This window comes from Schistocerca piceifrons, chromosome 3 (assembly GCF_021461385.2).
Source record: "Schistocerca piceifrons isolate TAMUIC-IGC-003096 chromosome 3, iqSchPice1.1, whole genome shotgun sequence".
Lineage (NCBI taxonomy): Eukaryota > Metazoa > Arthropoda > Insecta > Orthoptera > Acrididae > Schistocerca > Schistocerca piceifrons.
The window spans coordinates 876,251,099-876,265,515 of record NC_060140.1 but is presented as its reverse complement, the minus strand read 5'-3'; the positions used below and the strand labels follow the sequence as shown (position 1 = coordinate 876,265,515).

Genomic DNA, 14,417 nt, shown 5'->3' with positions numbered 1-14,417 from the left:
CTTTATCATTTGTACTCGCCTTCCGGCGTAGCAAAATACATCTTTTGCGGGCGCTTACAATGGTTACCCTTGGCTTTTCCTACGTACCAATACAGTATCTATGAAAATTGAAGCGCTATTAGAGTTTGTGCAAAACTTCTCGTGTAGCGAAAGAGAGCGCTTCTCTGCAGAAGTGGTCTGAGTTGCGAAAACTGAACTGAGACACTGCCCTTGGCTTTCGCCCGTCCGGGAGGCACATTCTCGAAGCGTCTGAGTTCAATGCCTGCCACAGGCGGCGGCGCGGCCACGGCGAGGCGACAGGAACTGTTTGAAAAGCGGACGTTACGCCTCGAAACTTCTGCAGCAATCGTGTTTGTTTCCGCGGAGACCGGCCGTATAATTACATGTCAGCTGCCTAGCAGAGCTTGTCATTGCGTGCATTCGGATTCCGGAGTCCTTGCGCTTCAAGGCCATCGCTCCTAAATCTGTTCTGTGCAAGCCACCGCACGATATGAACTGGTATTAAAAACCATCTCCTTCCACACTGACATCTGTACTCTGCAAACAAATTTGTAGCTCATGGCATTTGCTACTTACTACTGTTGTACCACATGTTAAGATTTCTTCCCGTTCCATTCGCCTATAGATCTCGAGAACAAGGACCTCTTAAATGCCTCTTTAAGCGCTGTAATTAATTTTACATTGTCTTCGTGATACGTAGTGGGCTGAAGTACATCCCTAAATTCCCCACCTAGTACTGACTCCTGAAAATCTGTAAATAGTTATGACATCTATCTTTAAACATCTCTCAGTTCAGATTTATCATCGTTCCCGTGAGGCAAACACACTTGAGCCCCTTCGGGCTGCCCTTCATTCTGTAAGTTCAATATTCTAAATGGTATAGATTCTCCGAACTTTGAGCAACATTCTAAGATGGATCACGAGTAGATTTTTTATTTTGAGATCAACCATATTTCTGCAGTATCCCGCTAATGAACTGAAGTGTCGAACGGTCTAAGGCGCTGCAGTCATGGACTGTGCGGCTGGTCCCGGCGGAGGTTCGAGTCCTCCCTCGGGCATGGGTGTGTGTGTTTGTCCTTAGGATAATTTAAGTTAAGTAGTGTGTAAGCTTAGGGACTGATGACCTTAGCAGTTAAGTCCCATAAGATTTCACACACACACACACACACACACACACACACACACACACACACACACACACACACATTTGAACTGAAGTGTGCCACATGTTTTATGTTCACTTGAGCCTATATGACCGTATTGATACTGTAGTCACAGAATATTTGTTTTACTATTTCGAGAAGTGCATTCCTTAACATTTAAAGTAAGCTGCTAAGGTTTGCACCACTGAAATTTTATCGAGATGTAACGATAATCGAGTTGCTTCTCCGTGACTCTCGAGGAGAGTGTCACAACCTAATTTCCCAGAAACTTCGTTCAATGTAAGAGAGATCAAAACAGGCGAATACATGTCTCGTCGCAGGCCACTGTGGCCGAGCGGTTCTAGGCGCTTCAGCCCGGAACCGCGTTGCTGCTACTGTCGCAGGTTCGAATCCTGCCTCTGGCATGGTTGTGTGATGTCCTTAGGTTAGTTATGTTTAAGTAGTTCTAAGACAAGGGGACTGATGACCTCAGATGTTAAGCCCCATAGTGCTCAGAGCCATTTGAACCATGTCTCGTCTGATCCGTACATACTCTACCGTTTCTGAGAAATGACGTTCAAATTTTTCGACGTACTGTAGATGCCTCTTAGCGCGCCTCAAGTTTACTGAAGGGGATGGCACAGGGAACGGCGTCGCGGCATCACATTTTCGCGGCCCGTGTTAGAAATCCAATTGTTGTCTTTATTTCATTTTATTTTATTTTTTGTCATTTATTTATCCATGTCTTTAGAGGGTAACTAGACGAATGTTTCTTATCAAGCTAGGAGATACAAGGATGTTATATTAATTGTATAATTACAACTGTGTATTACAATAAGTAGTATACATTTATTATGTAATATATATGGCTATGGTATTTTCAGGGGTTAAAATCTTTTTAAATTCTCATATTCCTGTATTTCATTCTTACATCAATTCTGATAATAATTACTTATATTTTATTCTTATATTTGTTCTTCAGGCAGATTTGGTTCATTCCCTTGAATGACACCAGACGCTGAAACACTCGAACATAGAAATTCCGAACACCATCAGCATCGCACGAAGACAAGCCACAGTGACATTTCTTCATAGGAACGTCGCTCGGGAGAGAAATGTGGTTAACATTGCTAAAGATTTCTCGCGTTTTTAATAATCTCGGTGGAAACCACGGATAACGAATCACTTTTCCGAGAAATGGCGCTTCCAGTTGATTACGAGTCAAGCAACTTCAGAGTAAAAATTTTCAAGTAATTTTCTTATTCATTTACGTTTTTTCAGCAGGCAGACGAATAAGGACTACGTTATTTCAGTATACATTAGAAAACATTCCTGCAGTAATCTTCTACGGACATGGATAGGTAAATGAAAACAAAAACAAAAATTAAAACAATAATTTGGTTTCGAACTCAGGTCGCAAAACAATGAAGCCACAACGCTAGCCGCTGTACCACCGCTAAAAGGCAAATAAAGTTCCTCGAAAACTTTGACCGTCGGTATCTAAGAAACGGTCGAATATCTAGGAATAAACTGAAACACATGATCGTTTATTGTGACTCCTCTTCCATTGAGTGAACTTTTTGGGTTATGGCACTTGCCGTGTTCTCCCCGTCAGTGCCAAAGTGCAACTCTGCCGGTTCTAAAGCCACGATTTTGATTCCCCGTCAGTCCAATAACTTTTTCTTGTCTCGTGTCACTTGTTTTTCCTTTGACAACGTTAATGTGAAAAAGGCCGGACTGCATCGCGATTAAGAACCTACATTAAACTGTAAGTCACCCACAACTGGTTGGGTAAATCAGGAATAGGAATGCAACGGCATACCACATCCAATAGGCCTTTCCTAGGAAAGCTCTGTGCTGTTCAAAGCAACTATCGGGTTGGTAACAACTTTACTTCATTTTAAGTAACTAGCTGCAAAAAAGCAGCGGGTATTATTCACACTGCCATGCCGTTTACATACAACCAGTAAATCCCCACCCCGATTCTTTAAAGAACCGAAGTCCTATGTATAAACATCGTGTGTCTGTTGTTCGATGATAACGACTGATTGCCACGATAGCCAGTGCGGAAGATGGAGTTATTTGCTATGCATGCGACGCCCTGTTGCCTTGGTGGATGACGGTTTCGGACACGGCTTTCCATTCACAGTTTATTTTTTCTCCTGGAACCCTCTAAAATCTCCAGTGTTTTTCAATACACAAGATCTAATAGACAGACACCGACAGCGTCGAAATTATAGGGGCTAAAGTCTACCTACTCACAAGGCAACCTCCCCATCGCACCCCCGTCAGATTTAGTTACAAGTTGGCACAATAGGCCTTTAAAAACTGAACACAGATCAATCGACAAAACAGGAAGAAATTGTGTAGAACTATGAAAAAAATAAGCAAAATATACAAACTGAGTAGTCCATGCGCAAGATAGGCAACATCAAGGATACCGTGAGCTCCGGAGCACCGTGGTCCCGTAGTTAGCGTGAGTAGCTCCGGAACGAGAGGTCCTTGGTTCAAGTCTTCCCTCGAGTGAAAAGTTTACTTTCTTTATTTTCGTGAAGTTATGATCTGTCCGTTCGTTCTTTGACGTCTCTGTTCACTGTAATAAGTTTAGTGTCTGTGTTTTGCGACCGCACCGCAAAACCGTGCGATTAGTAGACGAAAGGCCGTGCCTCTCCAATGTGAACCGAAAACACTTGATCGCAAGGTCATAGGTCAATCGATTCCTCCACAGGAAAACACCTCAGATAATAATTGTCTTAAAATAAGAAATTAAACTTTTCAGTCGAGGGAAGACTTAAACCAAGGACCTCCCGTTCCGCAGCTGCTCACGCTAACCACGGAACCACGGCGCTCATGAGCTCTCACTATCCTTGATGTTGCCTATCTTGCGCATGGACTACTCCGTTTGTATATTTTGCTTATTTTTTTCATAGTTCCACACAACTTCTTCCTGTTTTCTCGATTGATCTGTGTTCAGTTTTTAAAGGCGTATCCACTGTGCCAACTTATAACTAAATCTGAGGGGGGTGCGATGGGGAGGTTCCCTTGTCAGCAGCTATCGCCGCCTGCTCCGCTATCAGTTGCGCTCAATGAATAAGGGCAGACCTTTCAAGAATTCTGCAATTTTACTTAATTTAAAGGAAAGAAAATATGAATACAAATGTTCACTGTGGCAGACAACAGAAAACAAGTTCCAGGGAGTGCACATTACTATTTACTTTGTTGTTACAAGAAGATAAATAAAATTAGAGAAGGTGTTCAAAATGTCTGCCTCCAGCGTGCCTGTCTTTCGCTTACCATCGACTGATGCAGTCGCCGAAAGGTACCGGGTGCGTTGCGAACGTCTTCACACTCTGCATATATTTTTAGAACTAAGTCTTTCACTGATTCCACTGGAGTTTCGTACACCACATTCGCCAGATGACTCCACAAGAAAAAATTCCAGAATTAAGGTCAGGTGACAGAGACAGCAAAGTTACAGGGCCAGCTCGACCAATCCAGCGATCTCCAAACATCTGTCCTATCTGGGTGGTGGCAGCTAGATTGAAGTGTGTTGGTGCCCCATCATGATGAAACCACATACATCGATGGACTGCAAGTGGCACCTCCTGAGGTAACTTCGGCAGCACTTCTGGAACGAACGTCGGATGGCTATCACCTGTGAGTCGAGGAGAAAGCAATCAAGTAATTGTGCATCAAGCCAGCCCATAAATTTGTGGTAAACTTTTCTTGATAACTTCGTCCGTGGGTGACGTGGGGTGTTCTCTTACAGTTTCAGTTGTGCGTCTGGATTCGTGATTTCCTGTCAGAGAGGTAACAGTTTGTTGTAACAGACGGAAAGTCGTCGAGTAAAACAGAAGTAATATCCGGTGTTCCCCAAGGAAGTGTTAAAGGCCGTCTATTGTTCCTGATCTATATTAACGACATAAGAGACAATCTGGGTAGCCATCTTAGATTGTTTGCAGATAATGCTGTCATTTACCGTCTTGCAAAGTCATCAGATGACCAAAACGAATTGCAAAATGATTTAAATAAGATGTCTGTATGGTGCGAAAAGTGGCAATTGACCCTGAATAAAGAAAAGTCTGAACTTATTCGCATGAGTACTAAAAGAAATCCGCAAAATTAGGATTACGCGTTAAGTCAAACAAATCTGAATGCAGTAAATTCAAATAAATTCTTAGGGATTACAATTAGAAACAACTCAAATTGGAATGATGACATAGATAGAGCGAAACAAAGACTCCGATTCATTGGCAGAACCTTAGAAGGTGCAACAGGTCTACTAAAGAGACTGCTTATATCATGCTTGTCCGCCCTGTTCTGGAATATTGCTGCGCTGTGTGGGATTCGCATCAGGCGGGACTGGTGCATGACATCGAAAAAGTACAAAGAAGGGCAGCTCGCTTTGTATTATCGCGAAATTGTGGAGATAGTGCCACAGATATGATACATGGAGTGGCGATCATTAAAAGAAAGATGCTTTTTGTTGCGACAGGGTCTCCTCATGAAATTTGAATCACCAGTATGAGATTTTCACTCTGCAGCGGAGTGTGCGCTGATATGAAACTTCCTGGCAGATTAAAACTGTGTGCCCGACCGAGACTCGAACTCGGGACCTTTGCCTTTCGCGGGCAAGTGCTCTACCAACTGAGCTACCGAAGCACGACTCACGCCCGGTACTCACAGCTTTACTTCTGCCAGTACCTCGTCTCCTACCTTCCAAACTTTACAGAAGCTCTTCTGCGAAACTTGCAGAACTAGCACTCCTGAAAGAAAGGATACTGCGGAGACATGGCTTAGCCACAGCCTGGGGGATGTTTCCAGAATGAGATTTTCACTCTGCAGCGGAGTGTGCGCTGATATGAAGCTTCCTGGCAGATTAAAACTGTGTGCCCGACCGAGACTCGAACTCGGGACCTTTGCCTTTCGCGGGCAAGTGCTCTACCGACTGAGATTTCCACTTGGAAGGTAGGAGACGAGGTACTAGCAGAAGTAAAGCAGTGAGGACTGGGCGTGAGTCGTGCTTTGGTAGCTCAGTCGGTAGAGTACTTGTCCGCGAAAGGCAAAGGTCCCGAGTTCGAGTCTCGGTCCGGCACACAGTTTTAATCTGCCAGGAAGTTTCATTAGAAACTTTTGCCGTGTGCAGTAGGGCATTATCGTGCTGAAATGTAAGCCGATAATGGCTCGCCGTGAAGGGCAACAGAACGGGCCGTAGAATGTCGTCGGCATACTGCTACGCCGTAAGGGTGCCACGGATGATAGCCAAAAACATCCTGCTATGAAAATAAATAGTGCCCGAGACCGTCACTGCTGGTTGTCGGGCCATATGACGGGCGACAGTCAAGTTGGTATCCCACCACTGTTCAGGCCGTTTCCAGACGTGTCTTCGGACTTGAATCTCATTGAATGGAGTAGGGCTGTCTTCAGTGATGAGTTTCGTCTCGGATTGAGCCCCAATGACCAGCGAAGACAGTGCCAGAGCGTAGAATTCATCAAATGTTATGTGGTAATTGCCACTTACGGTCGTCTTCATGGCGACTCCACACTGGGCCAGTTGGACCAGGGGACTGATGACCTCAGATGTTGAGTCCCATAGTGCTCAGAGCCATTTTTTTGAACCAGTTGGACGCGGCTGTGGGAGTGGAGCGGGAACTGGCGTGGCGGGACTCACCTGGCGCCCAGCGTGGCACAGAGGGCGCCGCCTATGACGGGTCCCAGCGCGGCGAGCAGCGGCAGCAGCGACGCCACCCACGAGGCGGCCTCCAGCGACAGCCAGCCCGCCTCCAGCAGCTGCGGCAGCGCCGGCGACGACCAGCCCAGCGACGTGCCGCAGCACAGGTACGCCAGGTTCGCTGCAACACCAGCGCGCGCTGCTCAGGTCCTCGTCCCGTCTTCGGCTACAGCACACCTCGCTGCCTCTCTCAATGGCTATGTTGTACAGCACCCAAGCACCACTGGATCGTGTCCGTCCTCCCAAAAATTACCCTGGGTGCCTAGAGTCGGAAGGCAGACGCACGGGTGATGGGTGACTGTTTATGATGTATGTAGGTGTATGTTACTCCGTCAAGTGTAGTATGAGGGCCATTTTTACTCTTTTTATGAAAGCATCATAGGACTGTTTACTGAAATTTTGATCTATATGTGGAGTCTGTTCTTTTGGACATACCCAAAAGAAGAGACACCACATATACACTACTGGCCATTAAAGTTGCTACACCAAGAAGAAATGCATATGATAAACGGGTATTCATTGGACAAATATATTATACTAGAACTGACATGTGATTACATTTTCACGCAATTTGGGTGCATAGATCCTGAGAAATCAGTACCCAGAACAACCACCTCTGGCCGTAATAAAGGCCTTGATACCCCTGGCCATTGAGTCAAACAGAGCTTGGATGGCGTGTACAGGTACAGCTGCCCATGCAGCTTCAACACCATACCACAGTTCATCAAGAGTAGTGACTGGCGTATTCTGACGAGCCAGTTGCTCGGCCACGTTTTCAGTTGGTGAGAAATATGGAGAATGTGCTGGCCATGGCAGCAGTCGAACATTTTCTGTATCGAGAAAGGCCCGTACAGGACCTGCAACATGCGGTCGTACATTATACTGCTGAAATGTAGGGTTTCGCAGGAATCGAATGAAGGGTAGACCCACGGGACGTTACACATTTGAAATGTAACGTCCACTGTTCAAAGTGCCGTCATTGCGAACAAGAGGTGAGCGAGACGTGTAACCAATGGCACCCCATACCATGACGCCGGGTGATACGCCAGTATGGCGATGACGAATACACGCTTCCAATGTGCGTTCACCGAGATGTCGCCAAACACGGATGCGACCATCATGATGCTTTAAACAGAATCTGGATTCATCCGAAAAATGACGTTTTGCCATTCGTGCACACAGGTTCGTCGTTGAGTACACCATCGTAGGCGCTCCTGTCTGTGATGCAGCGTCAAGGGTAACCGCAGCCATGGTCTCCGAGCTGATAGTCCATGCTGCTGCAAACGTCGTCGAATTGTTCGTGCAGATGGTTGTTGTCTTGCAAACATCCCCATCTGTTGACTCAGGGGTCGAGACGTGGCTGCACGATCCGTTACGGCCATGCGGAAAAGATGCCTGTCATCTCGACTGCTAGTTATACGAGGCCGTTGGGATCCATCACGGCGTTCCGTATTACCCTCCTGAACCCACCGATTCCATATTCTGTTAACAATCTCGACCAAACGCGAGCACCAGTGTCGCGATACGATAAACCGCAATCGCGATAGGCTACAATCCGACCTTTATCAAAGTCGGCAACGTGATGGTATGCATTTCTCCTCCTTACACGAGGCATCAAAACAACGTTTCATCAGGCGACGCCGGTCAACTGCTGTTCGTGTATGAGAAATCGGTTGGAAAATTTCCTCATGTCAGCACGTTGTAGTTGTCGCAACCGGCGCCAACCTTGTGTGAATGCTCTGAAAAGCTAATCATTTGCATATCACAGCATCTTTTTCCTGTCGGTTAAATTTCGCGTCTGTAGCACGTCATCTTCGTGGTATAGCAATTATAATGGCCAGTAGTGTATAATTAAAGCGAGTACGTCCAGTGATCTGTTCAGTACGGATGCACACCAGGTTCGAAATCTTACGGTAATCCGCAGAATGCCGAGAGTAATGAGAATGATTGGCAAGGGTCACAACATTAATAGTGCGTGGAATTTGGGTCTGATGGGAGGTGCGCTAGGGTAGTCCGCGCAGGTGCATTGGACACACTGTTTTGTTGACTTAGTGGTCAGAGCGTCTTCCTAGTAAGCAACACACATGGGTTCGAATCCCAGTCTACCACAAATTTTCAATTTTCTCCATTGATTTTAATCGAGGCCCACTCGCAGCCAATGTCTCTAATTTCTTCGTGTGTGAATTTCTCTGATGCAGACGTCCAATTTTTGTGATTTTTCGTGAGATATTATGGATATTTGCTATATGAGGGAATAGATAGGTGGCTGCCATAACTTTGATGTAATATCTTTATTGGGGACACACCTGCCAGCTTCCGATTAACCACAATTCAGGACAATACAAAACAATTGAAAGTATGAGATGACGCCACAGCAGTACCTTGCGGAGTCTGGTAAGCTGCTGCGCTCTCACTATAGGGGTTGGTAGAATAAGACTGCGCAACCTTTGTGTGTAGTTATTCCAAGTAGAGTGTTATTCAGTTTCAAGGCAAAAATACATCACAGGAATCATACGAGGGCAAATCACTGCCACTGATAAGCAATTTGGGGTACGGTAGTTGTGCATAGTTGTCAACCATATAGCTTGACATTTTAGAACTAATCTTCCAATGTTGCAGTAGTGCGTTATTTTATCCAAATGTTGTAATAGCATTCGGAGGATCAAAAGAACGTTGCGAGAGCTCTTATGTGTCTAGCATCGTCAGAATATACCGCTCGTTCACAGTCGACCTGTTTAGGTGCGTCATTTCTGTTAACAGTACATGGAATAGGCTCGAACATCGAACCTTTTGGTACCCTTCCCTAAAGTGGTCGTATCTGGCACACAACCTCTAATCGGCCTACGAAATACGCTTTTGTACTTTTGTTTGTTTTCGAGGTATCTTTGAACGTTGTCTGCCACCAGCAATTAATGTTTCTCTGATGATTTTAGGGGACGGGACAATAAAGGGGAACTTCACCCCTCATATAAAGTATGGCAGGGCTAGGAGCTGTGTGCACGGGGGTTAGCTCTGTCTAGTTTAAGTGATCACTAATGTGAGAAATGGGGTTTATAGTTATTACTTCATGTCGATGGTGTGGTTCCTTTTGCAGGAGTAGTGATAAGTAATGGCCACAATGAACCGTGGACTGCTTCGGCACTTATTACAGCATAAACTGTTTGGACACATCACAACGAAATGAAACGTAGCTTGTAATTCATTAACAACTACTACAGTACTAAATTACTCTTTCATAGTATAGGTTGACAGAGCACTCGAATTCTTAAGTCTAGAGGATTAGGAAGTCTAGGTAGAAGGTAGAAGCTCTATTTGTTCATGTTTTCTTTACCTCTGTGCTCATTATGTCGTAACTAGTGGAAGTCTTCAGACAGACAATGGATATTCTTTGGGTTTACCAAACTTTGAGATGACACAATGCAGTAGTACAGAAGAACCTGTAGCCTGTGTTGCTGAATGTTGTCTGAGATTTTGTAGTGTAATGTTTAAATATTCTGAAGGAAAGGTCATTTTAGATAACTCAAATATTTAACCATTCATTACGGCTGCATGCGAGTTTTAAATAGATTTTTTTCCCTCAATGAAGAATAAAACATTCCTAACATTGCTAAGGTTAGGATTCCATCATTGGAAGGGGGAGGTAAAGGATACTCGTAACTCCACAATTCTTCCCTCCTTTCTACACACTTATTTCAAAATTGGCTAAAATGTGAACACATATTATACGCATTGCAGTTGATCTGAACAGCAAGAGAGGAATGTTGAAATCAACATTTGATTATGCTATGTGACAGCTTATTCTCAAACCGTATGCAGTATGTTTCATAATGCTATATACACATCCCCACAGTCAATATAGCCGATCCTTTAACGTTGCAACATAACAGCAGACAATATTCAGTACTAGCAGTGACTGCCCAGCTTATTACTTCTTGTCTTCTCTTCCTTTTACTACGGTGAGGTACCTGTTATTTTCTGCAGCCTTGAAAGCTTCCTAGCTAGCTCAGACGACATAGGTTACTTAAGACTCAGGTGGCTCTGTATGCGTGTTTAGAGCTGAGAGCTGTCCTTCAGCGCAGATAGACAACACAGAAATCACTTTGGTCCATCTCCGCACACCGGGAGGCCCAAGGGCTGGTCTGTCTCCTGTAAAACTCCATTGTATGACACTTAAAGAAAGTCTTTTAGAAAGATAACGTGTGTAATCAGGTACAAACACCAAAATGGGAGAAGCATCCACTGTTACACTGCAGTCTCGGCACGAAATAATGTTTTTTGAAATCCTTTCAACGGTCTGTCTGGTTGTCTTGCAATGATTATTCCTGTAGAATGAGCACTTACCCACGTGTGCCTACTTGTACCCCATTCGATAGGCCAGGGTTAGAAACCTATTGCCGGCCGGAGTGGCCGAGCGGTTCTAGGCGCTACCGTCTGGAACCGCGCGACCGCTACGGTCGCAGGTTCGAATCCTGCCTCGGGCATGGATGTGTGTGATGTCTTTAGGTTAGTTAGCTTTAAGTAGTTCTAAGTTCTAGAGGACTGATGACCTCAGAAGTTAAGTCCCATAGTGCTCAGAGCCATTTGAACCATTTGTACCAGAAACCTACTAAGGCGTGGGAGAGATTTTGTGTCTTCCTCCCCACGCCAGGCCGTCATTGGTTAATCACGACAAAATCCGTGAGAGTTGGAGTTTAACTTATGTATTAAATTATTACTAGTCGAGACTCGTAGGGCTGTTGCAATTGGGTGGTGAGATCAGAATGAGATTTTCACTCTGCAGCGGAGTGTGCGCTTTTATGAAACTTCCTGGCAGATTAAAACTGTGTGCCCGACCGAGACTCGAACTCGGGACCTTTGCCTTTCGCGGGCAAGTGCTCTATCATCTGAGCTACCGAAGCACGACTCACGCCCGGCCCTCACAGCTTTACTTCTGCCAGTAGATTCCTACAGTGGCAAAAACAGCTGCTTCTCAGAAAGTTACGTCGAACGGCACTTGCAGCTGGGAGATGAAAGAGTGAAGACTTACCGCCAGTCGATTGATGAGACGAGACCTGATGTCATAAGCAACCAATGTCTGGGAATCTACTGTTTGGATATGAAATAAGTTTGAAGGTCGGGTCACTTTCAAATATCCCACTTCGAAGTATGTGCATAAGCTGTGAAGAGGACGCCGTCGTCAACCCCTGAGATCACGTAACATTTTTGTCTCACTAGAACAATGGCTGCAAGAAATTGGTACGTTCGATACTAGGAGGTCTGGCTGTGATCTCCACGGATGCGCTGCAATCTCGACTTCGAAGAGGACGTCCTTCCATCACACGGAAGAGAACTCGAGGACAAGTATTCAGAATACTGCCCGTGCCATGTGCTCCTACACCACACGGGTCACAGCTCATTGTCTCCATTGTGTGCGTAAAGTGAAGTGGATGATTTGAATGCGATCCGACCTCAACCTGATTTTACATCAAAGCAGTATATTTCCGGACATGAGTTCCTTATCAAAATTTCATCTACGAGGTCCGCTCTACAGCCCCTTGAAATCTGTACTAGGTATTTTGAATCGCCCTGTAAAGGGATGTCTCCATTTTAATAATGGGTACAGGAGGAAAGCTGGAGTCATAATTTCCAGCCCTTACTGCCGCTGGTTTCCACATTCACGTTGTATGAGGCTAGTAAGAGCGAGCCGGTGAAGCAATCACCGAGTCGGGGGTACAAGATGCTAGTTAACATTCTTCAGGGGTTAACTGCACAGATTTAACGTCCGCGACCAGCTAGTCAATTCCATCACCACTTTGGCGATTCTACGGATGTTCGACTTATTTTTTGGAGTTATTTTTGTTAATGTATCTACATCTGCATCTACATCCATACTCCGCAAGCCACCTAACGGTGTGTGGCGCAGGGTACCTTGAGTACCTCTATCGGTTCTCCCTTCTATTCCAGTCTCGTATTGTTCGTGGAAAGAAATATTGTCTGTACGCCTCTGTGTGTGCTCTAATCTCTCTGATTTTATCCTCATGGTCTCTTCGCGAGATATACGTAGGAGGGAGCAATATACTGCTTGACTCCTCGGTGAAGGTATGTTCTCGAAACTTCAACAAAAGCCCGTACCGAGCTACTCAGCGTTTCTCCTGCAGAGTCTTCCACTGGAGTTCATCTATCATCTCCGTAACGCTTTCGCGATTACTAAATGATCCTGTAACGAAGCGCGCTGCTCTGCATTGGGTCTTCTCTATCTCTTCTATCAATCCTATCTGGTACGGATCCCACACCGGTGAGCAGTATTCAAGCAGTGGGCGAACAAGTGTACTGTAACCTACTTCCTTTGTTTTCGGACAGCATTTCCTTAGGATTCTTCCAATGAATCTCAATCTGGCATCTGCTTTACCGACGATTAATTTTATATGGTCATTCCATTTTAAATCACTCCTAATGCTACTCCCAGATAATTTATGGAATTAACTGCTTCCAGTTGCTGACCTGCTATATTGTAGCTAAATGATAAAGGATCTTTCATTCTATGCATTCGCAGCACTTTACACTTGTCTACATTGAGATTCAATTGCCATTCCCTGCACCATGCGTCAATTTGTTGCAGATCCTCCTGCATTTCAGTACAATTTTCCATTGTTACAACCTCTCGAAGTACTACAGGATCTCCTGCAAAAAGCCTCGGTGAACTTCCGATGTTATCCACAAGATCATTTATATATATTCTGAATCGCAACGGTCCTACGACACTCTCCTGCGGCACACCTGAAATCACTCTTACTTCGGAAGACATGCTGCGTTCTGTTATCTAGGAACTCTTCAATCCAATCACACAATTGGTCTGATAGTCCTTATGCTCTTACTTTGTTCATTAAACGACTGTGGGGAACTGTATCAAACGCCTTAGGGAAGCCAAGAAACACGGCATCTAATAGTTATAGTCATTCTTGCATTCAGTGGGCGTATCCGCGATTTAGTTTCATGATTACGCTTTTACTGTGTTCCCCACCTGTGCCAAGGCTAGATTTCACAATTCCAATGCCTAATCCACGTATGAAATGTTCACATACTTATCTTAATGGTAAATTCATATGTTGGTGCTTCATGGTAATAAACGAAATTGTTATGGCCGCTTGTTCTATTGTAGATAGATGAGCTTCTACATGAATATACCCTTACTTGGTGGGGTACCTGTATTTTTATGTTTGATTGGGCCACTCCTATAAGTTTGCCTTCAATAAGACGTTTCCGTTTCGTGACATGGTTTTCTTTCTTAAATTTACATTATCTTATGGGGGAGCTTTCCTTCTCTGTAGGTCACCAGCGATCGGAAATATAGAGTCTTAGTGATGTGATGAACAGCTCAAGTAGTACCTCACAATAACATTCATTTAAACACTGTTACAAACATCGGCCACCTGAACCTAGAAACAACCTCCTCAGCTCCTCTTTGACACCAGTTTCATTAAAACAAATCTTGAAGCCCTTTGTCCAATTAATCTGTGGTGAGAAATGAGTTTTCAAAAATTTCCTTTTGTATTTCGTGACGAAAC

At 44.7% G+C, this 14,417-nt stretch overlaps 1 protein-coding gene across 1 annotated transcript in view; it reads right to left on the bottom strand.

Annotated features, from left to right (window-relative positions):
* Positions 1 to 14,417, bottom strand: part of LOC124789143 (facilitated trehalose transporter Tret1-like) — a 167,620-nt gene that overhangs the window by 100,355 nt on the left and 52,848 nt on the right. Inside the window, exon 2 of the mRNA XM_047256436.1 lies at positions 6,814 to 6,994. Within this exon, the coding sequence (XP_047112392.1) occupies positions 6,814 to 6,994 (181 nt within the window). The remainder of the gene's footprint in view (positions 1 to 6,813; positions 6,995 to 14,417) is intronic.